This window comes from Nansenia antarctica (genome assembly GCF_963989245.1).
Source record: "Nansenia antarctica genome assembly, chromosome: 6".
NCBI lineage: Eukaryota > Metazoa > Chordata > Actinopteri > Argentiniformes > Microstomatidae > Nansenia > Nansenia antarctica.
The window spans coordinates 53,909,744-53,919,652 of NC_137676.1; the positions used below are offsets into that span (position 1 = coordinate 53,909,744).

Consider the following 9,909-nt stretch of genomic DNA (forward strand, 5'->3'; position numbering starts at 1 on the left):
TCTGTACCAGGTCAGAGATGAATGTTCTGTACCACCTGTACTGGGCCGTCAGGGGGGCAGGGCGATGTTGAGTAAGGTGTGTGTGTGTGTGTTTGTGTTTGTGTTTGTGAGTGTGTGTTGAGATGATGTGACCATGCTTAAAACATCTTTTACATTTTTGGCATTTAGCAGATGCCTTTATCCAACGCGACTTACAACAAATAGCCTACTGTACATTTGTCTAAGTAAGTGAATCATCTATCCATCAGTCATTGCAAGAAAAATAAATCTATGCTCGGGCCAGGGGCCATTGGCAGTCGTAATGTATCAGGTTTTGTGGTGTATGTGTGCGTGTATGTGTGCGTGTATGTGTGTGTGTGGATATGAGTTTCGAGTAGAACAAAAAAGGAAACACCACACGGTAGTAAATAGTTATTGCGACAGATACAAATGAGTACATGTTCCTTAACAAAGACTGCTGTAGAAATGTGTTCACATGGCTGTCAAGCAAGTTTGTCATAGGAAAGTGACATTACATTTATTATCAGACATAAAGTCATTTCCAGCAGGTAGAAGGCCATTCAGAAATACAGAATAGATATTTACATCTAGGCCTACATTTTGGCATTTAGCGGACACCTTTATCCAAAGCAACTTACAGCAAATACATTTGTCTAAGTAAGGGAATCATCTATCCATCAATCATCTCAAGAAAAAGTTCTATTTTTTTTTTTTATGTATTAATATTATTATTATTATAAAAAAATAAATGTTCCTTCTTCTAGCATTGTGACTGCCAATAGCCCCTGGCCTGAGCATGCTAGAAGAAGGAAGAATTAAGATTTATATTTTTTTCCAATAGAGAAACTGTCCAGGGGATTAGAGAGGGAATGGTGAGGTCTCCGGAGGGACAGTTAAGGTGGAGTCTGAAGAGGTCTGCAATCTACAGCAGCAGACAGAGAGTCATTTTACTGGCACGTCACACAATTAAACGTAATTTCTTCTTCACACAGGCGCAGACACACATACACATACACACACAAGTCATTTGGCACATACATACACACACACACACACACACATCCACACACACACACATCATTTAACGGCCCCCCTCCCCTTGGCACACTACTTCAGTTATGTAAACTGGGCCAGGCTGGGAGTCAGTCAACCGTCCAGGTGACTTTGCATCTAGACTAGGCCTCTGCAGCTGGCCATGCAAACAAGAGGAGCGAGAGGGCTCCAGAGTGCAGAGGCGGTGTTATCACACACACACACACACACACACACACACAGGCATGCATGTGCGTGCACACTCACATATACACACACACACACACACACACACGTAGTGAATGCACACACCGACAAGTAACCCAACAGAGAAAAGACTGGAAAAACGACACATAGCACATTAACAATTTATACTTCGAAAAAAAGAAAAAAACGTTAAATTCTTTGCTTAGATTTTACATCACATCTTGTGTGACTATATGTTTGGAAAGAACAAAGATACAACAACAACAACAACAGAAGATCCCAATTTCACGTCACTGTTCACAGAAGACTCTTTCCTGCTCTCCTCCTCTCCTCCTCTCCACTCTCCTCTAAAGCCTATCCTCCTCTCCATCCTCTCCTTCAGCCTCCTTATCCTCCGGCTGGCTCGGTCTGGGTGATCAGAGTCAGGCTGGGGGATGGTAGACAGATAGATTTATCTCATCCCCAGAGGCCACATCACAGAACCTGGCCATCATCTCAAGAGGCCGCAGCAGAGCCCAAGTGCTGATCTGGCATCAGTTTGGCATTTGAGATCCTAATGAATCTAGATCGGCACTCCTGCTCTGAGAAGCTGTGTGACTACGGGCCCAGGCCTTTTGTGTTCAACCTGTTGCATCCTGAACAGACACCTCAACTGAAACAGCCCATCTGTGTTGTTGGCCAGCGAATGGTTAAAGTGTTCCAATTCAAACGGCTGATTTGTTTCTCTTTGTTTGAAGAGAGCCGTTTCTCTGTCAGACGCGGGCGCGCTCTTCTTTTTTCCTTGGCGAACTGCTGCTCCGACGCGTGTATTATTCAGCGGCGGTTATTTTCCTTTCTGGGCGGCACGGATGCGCAGGTTTTATCCCTCAGAACGGCCCCGATGCGTGGTTACTGACGACTCCGCTGCCGGGGTCTTCTCATGCTGACCCAAAGTGGGTCTACTCTACTCTAGGGCCTCTCTGGAGATTTCAAACCACATAATAATAATAATAATAATAATAATAATAATAATAATAATAATAATAATAATAACTTTTTATTTGTATAGCGCTTTTCCTGCAAACGTTGCAGCTCAAAGTGCTCCAATCATTATATAATCATAATTTAATTATTTAGTCATTTAAAGGCAATGTTAAAAAGATGGGGTTTTAGTCTTGACTTGAACATAATGTGCTGAGGTTGCATCCCTAATGTAAACTGGCAGTGCGTTCCACAATCTGGGTGCATAACATGAGAATGCAGCCTCACCAAATCATGGTCAAATCATGAGATAAATATGGAGAAGAGGTCTTGGAGTTGGAGTCACTAAATACCCTAAGAAAACATTTAATAGATTAATAAAAAGGTTCATGTGAATGAAACACTGTAACAGAAAAATAAATAAATAATAATAATAATTCTAGTGAGCCACCTTGGAAAGCAACTGACTTCCCTTCTCTAAAAACAACATCAATGAAAACATCGAAACATTTATTTGATCTAAGTAGTTTTTTAAATCCGTAATTCATTGAGAATTAATTGGTTTTGTTATCCTTAGCTTTCCTTATCAGACCTTTTTCTCATCATAACAAGGCCAAGTAATAGGCAGTGTGGACTAGATCCTGTCAACACTGCACCACCCCTTAGAAAGACCAAGAAGTCTTATCATAATCCTCTACCATAAACACAGATGTTAAATAGAGCTTGATCAAACATTTAAACAGCTACTGTAGCCTCTGGTGTGTGCAGGCCCATGCTGTGAGGCATAGGTAAACTATGGCAGATATGACTGGGAGCCTAACTCCACAATGAATCTCTGGAGAGTTAGTCACATCTTTTGTCCTCTGCCAGGGAGCCTGAGATACAGTGAACCGGTTTATGGTTAAGGTGAGGCTCAATGCTAATAAACTATTTTACTATTTCATCTGTCATTAGCACATGGCTAATCCCTACGGTACCATCAATCACTCACAATTTTAAAAAAAATATTTTAACCAATAATAGTCTTGCTTTTTATGCAAATCTACACATTCTGTATAACATCCAATTTCAACAGCAACTGTTTTTTATTTTATATTTTTTACTTTGTTTATTGGATTTTTCGAGAGCATACAATTGTGAGCATAGCATAAAAATAAAAAATAAAGTGCATATACTCACTATAGAGAAGACCATAAAAAATGAAATGACAAGTGACATAATACTAAACAACAAAACAACTTACAAAGAGTGACAAAACTAAAATAACACAACCATGCAAAGACATAAATAAAAACAAACCAACCCATCAGTCAGATCATCTAGAACCGTGTCAGTATGGACTCTAATAGTCAGTACAGTACCCTCTCCCCACACCACAAGCAACTGACCTATTTTTTTGAAAGAGATTGTTAAAACACTGAATTCTACACATTTTAGAATAGAATGGAATACAAACAGTACACCAGATTTGACCGGAACAATTGTCCAAACAAATCATATTACCAAACAGATCTCCATGGATATAAATGGGTATTCCTACAGCACTCTGATATATGCAGTGAATGTTGTATTTGCATGTCACAATCTCCTCTCACTGGAGAGCAGGGCGGCCAGACAGGGGTGTCAGCTGGCTTTGCATGCCCTATGAACATACAAACACACACACGCACACACACACACACACACACACACACACACACACACCAACATGGTTTAATGGTAAAAAAAAAATGTTTTAAATAACTAACTAACCCTACATCTCAACACACATGTACCCACGTTTTACATGCACCATCAATGAACAGCGCCCCAGGCCGGTGTGTGTGACATCTCACCAGTCCATAGAGGACCAGTGACCATGCAGGGAACACCTGTTCTTACAGTGAAAACACACACCACTCCGGCTCCCGTCAGGCCAAATCTGAATTTCGATGATTCACCCAAACCTTCAGTATGAACAATTAATTATGAACCCGTCTATTAGCAGGTGTCTTCAACGGCTCACTCGTCACTAAGAACGCCGCCCCCCGATGCGATGCGAACCCAGGGCCAGACGGACATCTTGAGATGCCTCGGGAAGCTCCGTCAGGTTTCTAGGGGATTACCTGGCGGTTGACAGGTATGTGTGTATGCGTGTACTTCCGCGTGACACCTCCAGGCTGAGGGTACCCTGGCCCCGGCCCACCCCAGGGGGAGAAGCCTGTCATCAGGCTGTTTGTCTCAGGGAAGCCTCCCTCCCCTGGCATCTCTCTCTCTCTGGGGCTGCGGGTGGTGTGTGAGTGTTGAGTGCTGGGAGAGAGCAGCCGGGTGTTTCCACTGTGTGTGTCTAAGAGGTTGAGGTAGCTCACCCCAGCGCTCTGGAGTGGACCGGGACGCACAACACAAGTGCTGCTGAGAGGGTTTCAGCTAGGAGCCTTCAGTACACAACCTGTTAGAGCTCATCCCAAATTGCCGGTAACACAATTATTTTTGTCATTATGTCGAAAACAACATCACCGAGTGTCGTGTGAATACATGCGTGTTTCAGTCCACTCGAATGACAAATAATACAGACCGCATTGTACTAGTAGACTCCTCCGAAAGTCATACATTGATTCATCTGCTTTTGCATTCTACCAAACGTAATCGAGGAACATATCAGTGAAAAAAAACATTGGTAAAATCTGTTCCATATTTGCCATCAGGTAATCGTAGGTGGGTGTCAGGGGTGATGGCTAAGGCCTGGATTTGCATGGTGAAAACACACAGGACATTTCCATCTCTTAACACAGCTGGCTCCTCCAACCACTGGCCCAATAACAACAAGGAAACCAGGTAGAAAAACAACACACTGATGCCTCCACCACTAAAGAGACCTTTTAGAGACAAACATCAAAACAACCAAAACCATTTGGGACCTTTTAAAATACACTGAGGTCTACGTTGGAGGTGGATTTGAATGCTTAGAGGTAAAAGTAACTTGGTTTTGCATCATAGTCACATGATTTAATAAGGATAAATATAGGATAAATTAGACAGCCAGAGAGGCTGTAGATATTAGGCTGTAGGCAAGGAGGGGGTGGCCATTCAACAACTTAACTACATGAATTACCAACAAAACAAGCAATACACTTTTCTACCCTTTTGAAAGTTTTGACGGTTGATATTTAAAGCTGTCTCACACTATGTTTTGCTAAATCGTCAATGTTCCCCGAAATAATAAAGCAAAAAATCCTCACACTCTTGTCAGAATCTATTTTGCCAACAGCAGTGCGTTCACTCAAACCTGAACAATAAACCCTTATGCATTAGCCGTGGTGGAGGTATGTCAGGGAGGGAGGAGTGGCTCTTCAGGTGTGCTCTGCGGAGGAGGTAGTACAGACCTCAGGTAACTCACTGTCACTCTCACAAACTCTCTCACCTCCAACAACACACACACACACACACACACACGCTGCCTATGTATACCTACATATATCTATATCCATACTCTCATCTTTATCAAACAAACACACTCCTGGATTTATTGGAGAAGAGTGGCTTTTATTGCAAGAGCATCGCAGAGGAAGTAACGATCTAAGGCGTGTTTGTGGAGACGCTGGTTTTGGACATGAGGACTTCATGCGGGTTGTATAGAATGCGTGTTGCGGTCTGTCGAACATAGCATGCCTGTCTAATGAGCACATCTCTTTTGTGGCTTTTCTCTGTGAGCTCTCTACTCTGCTACTGTTTGTTCTTCCTGATAGACTGTAGCAGATGAAGTCAATGACAACACTAGGACAGCCTTAGGAGACACTTTCTTTTTTTAATACAGTAAATCAGTTTTGTTTGGACATTAATTTTGTGTGATCGATACACAACGATGCCCGTGGTCAAAGTAGAGAAAGGCTCTCTGTCCGAGATCTCCCTGGCCACTCCCCCCGGCCCCTCCACGACCACGACCACCGCAGAGGAGCCGCCACGGGGCCGCCGGCGGAAACGGCCTGCGCAGCGCGGGAAGCCCCCCTACAGCTACATCGCCCTCATCTCCATGTCCATCGCCAACTCACCCGACCGCAAGCTGACCCTGGGGGGCATCTACAAGTTCATCACCGAGCGCTTCCCCTTCTACCGGGACAACTCCAAGAAGTGGCAGAACTCCATCCGCCACAACCTGACCCTCAACGACTGCTTCATCAAGATCCCGCGGGAGCCCGGCCGGCCGGGGAAGGGGAACTACTGGGCCCTGGACCCCAACGCAGAGGACATGTTCGAGAGCGGCAGCTTCCTCCGGCGCAGGAAGAGGTTCAAGCGCTGCGACTTCACCACGTACAACTCCTTCGTCCACGAGTCGCCGGTCTTCTCGCCCGCCGTGCAGATGGCCCGCTCGGCCGCCTACGCCAACGCCGTCTACCCCAACATGGCGGCGGTGAGCCCGCCGTACGGCCACCAGCAGCTGCCCTCCGCCTACTACCCCTCGTCCTCGCCGCCGGGGTTCGGCCCCACGCAGTCCCGCATGTTCAGCATCAACACCCTCATAGGGCACCCGGCGGGGGCCGCCAACGGGCTAGGGGGCCAGGGGCCCGAGCTGCTCCAGCAGCCCAGCCGGAGCTTCAGTCCCGAGGGAGGCCCCGCGGGGCCCAGCCCCTGCAGCCTGGGGGCCCCGGCCTTCCAGACCCAGTCCTGCGGAGGGGCCATGCTCTCCCGCACCTCCACCCACGTGGGGTTCCCTTACTCCGGGCCTAACGGACACCACCACCACGCCCACCACCACCACCACCACCACCCCACCCAGGGCTCCTACCCCCAGGGACACGGCCAGGGGTATGGGGCATCAGGGCGACTCCACTCCTCTCCCCCCATGGCCGGGGACTCAGTGGACCCTTATGGGAGGGCGTCCCCAGCTCAGCTGGGCTCCTTCTCCCAGTATAACGGCCCAGGGCCCATCACAACCCCCGGGGCCTATCTCAGACACCCGTCCTACTCAGGCAACATGGACAGGTTCGTTTCTGCCATCTGAAAACAAAAAACTGTAGCATTGAAATCTAGTCTAGATGGGGTGGGTTCGGCCGGTCCTACATAGAGGAATTGTGACGTTAGTTTTACGGCGACGGAATGCTTAAACAGGAAGACTCAAGAACACACATTTCTTTCGATGCGTATATGTGACATGACACACGGTGCATATTTAATAATAACGTTGCATTCTTTCAGTAACTGTGATACCAAAATCGGATAGGGACTGCATGGCAGAGTGTATATAAGCATGTGCATCACGTGCAATAATTAAGACGTAATACTTTTCATACATATCATAACGTGCCTTTTCCCGTGGACTTGGGATTTGAATCTAAATGCTATAGTTGGTGTCTGGACTTGTGGGGTTGCCATATGAGTGCATCTAAAGCGTGAGTGAGGTTTTGCAGTTCATGTGATTTGTTTTGTGGTTAAATTCTGTGTACAGATGTCCTTTCATTGATTGTCAATTTACTTGCAGTGGAATTGTGTATAAAACTGTGTATAAATTATTGTGCTTGATGATTTGTATTTGATAAAGGATTTTTGGAGAAACATTTGCTTTATGTATTATGTGTATTCCTTCATTTGCATGTTGGGAATACTGCACAATAGTTAGTCATTAGTCATTTGAGAAACGAAAACTAAGAAAAACACATTTTATTATTGTCATAGATCAGGTAAATGTGCAACAACTTAAATAATGATATGGAAATGCAGCCTACCTGCAAGCGACATTAGGAGCAAAGAAAACAAGATGCTCAGACTCTACTTACTTTATTAATACACAGTTGTTAAACCATCATTATTGTTGTTCAGGTAAAACACTTCTGCTCAAATAATTTTCGAAATAGTGGCATTCATTTGTAAAATGAAATTCTAACTCAAAGACAATCATTCTGGGGATTCACAGCTGTGACTGCTCTTATCACCGTCAGGGTCTCATAATATGTTCTACAATTTGACAAATTCCAAACTTGTAATAACACTGGTAATAACACTTCATCATGCTTACAAAATTGCTCGCTTCATTCCTTCATTTCCCCAGAAAAAAAGACACTCAGACACTTAAAATATCTCCAACTAGATCCTTTGTGTGTTCCTCTCCCGTGTGTTTCAGCTCAGCGCCGTCTGAAGAGTGTCTGGAGCCGTTCGTTTGTCATTCAGCAGGAACAGCTTCCTTATCATGTCCAGACATCAACGCAGCACTTAGGCAGAAAGCCCTGCGCTAAGCTACCTCAGATCCTGCAATCAAGTAAATGAACTGAGTTGGAACCTGGTCTGGAACCTGGTCTTCTAACTAAACCTGGTGTTCAGTCGTATGAGGTGAAACATGGGTTGAATATCCACACAGAGAGTCAACAGGGCCAGTACTGCTTCGTCCTATGTAGTCTGCTCATTGGAACACAGACTCATAGACTCGAGTAGACCTGGTCGACATGTAGGAGACAGACACCAAGGCAAGAGGACTTGAAAAAGAAGTCATTAAGTGGTGGTCAAACAACCGCTGTTTGCACCTTGATGAATGCATGGTCAGTCTTTTTGTTGTTTAACCATTTTTATGCAAAAAGAACAGGTTGTTTCTGTCTACCTTATAACTCAGAGCAACACTGATTTGAAATGTACATTACAAATGACATTACATTAAATGTACACAACACAAACATGACATTTCCAAACGAATCAACGGTTTTCAATCGCTTCATATCATACAGTTAATCAAACACGAGTTGATTGGGGATTAGCAAAATGACACTGCGGTCAGGGCTGGACTTAGGGGGGTGGGGGCCCCTGGGCTTGAGTCATTGTTCGGGCCCCTACCTACACTAAAAATGATAAGCTACAACTACACCAACCAGAACCTATGGGTGTCTGTGGGTGTCTGAGACGAAATGTAAGTGAGGTGTGTATTGGACAGCTACAGTATGTGTCTGGGCGCGAGTGTCTGAACTCATGAAGCATCTACGACTGGTTTGAAAAACCCAGTAAGTTTTGGAGTTTTTCTCAGTGTCTCCCTTTCGCGTTCCACTTTTTCATTTTTCATTTTTCTTTTTTGCGCTCCACTCTCGTAATTCCTCCTGTCCGCCATGATCATGACATTGACAATCGCTCCACCAAAGATGATGCCCCTGCCCTGCGCGTGACGCGTCGATGTAAACCTCTCCATTGGCCTAAATATACAGTATAATTAAACAAATTAAAACACGTCATTCATCAGAGCGTCCAGTAGGAATAGTGATAGGGGCTGTATTTCCATGCCCGCGGGGGAGGGGGGGGGGGGCTGTATTTCCGTGCCCTGCGCTGCGACAAAACACATTTTTCAAATTTGAACGTAATTTATGAATTCAAAATCAAAGAGCATAATATTTATTCATACATTTGGATTTATTTTGGGGCCCCTTGTAGCCCGGGGCCCCTGGGCTCAAGCCCAGGGTAGCCCATGCATAAGTCCGGCCCTGACTGCGGTAGTACTACCCGAGGCCTTATCAAATGTCATTTCCTTTTTTATAAGAAAAGTACAATGTGTGTATTAATAGCCCAATCAGCAAAGAGATCAAATATAAAGTCTTGTTTCATAAATCAACTTAAATACACAGCTAATCAACAAGGCATAGCAACCCACCAAGCATGGTAAAGGTGTCACACAGCAGACAGGCTGATTGTGAACAGTGTCTGTCATGCCCATCATTTGGAGACATCATAAAAGAGACAATTAGAGGACATTGAAGAGCAGTG

General features: G+C 44.9%; 1 protein-coding gene across 1 annotated transcript; it reads left to right on the forward strand.

Moving 5' to 3' along the window:
- Window positions 1-6,040: 6,040 nt before the first annotated feature.
- On the forward strand, window positions 6,041-7,177 carry foxe1 (forkhead box E1; the record flags this gene model as incomplete). Its single annotated transcript, XM_080535256.1, has 1 exon — window positions 6,041-7,177. One exon carries the CDS (start codon window positions 6,041-6,043, stop codon window positions 7,175-7,177), a length of 1,137 nt encoding a protein of 378 aa, XP_080391382.1.
- Window positions 7,178-9,909: the final 2,732 nt, after the last annotated feature.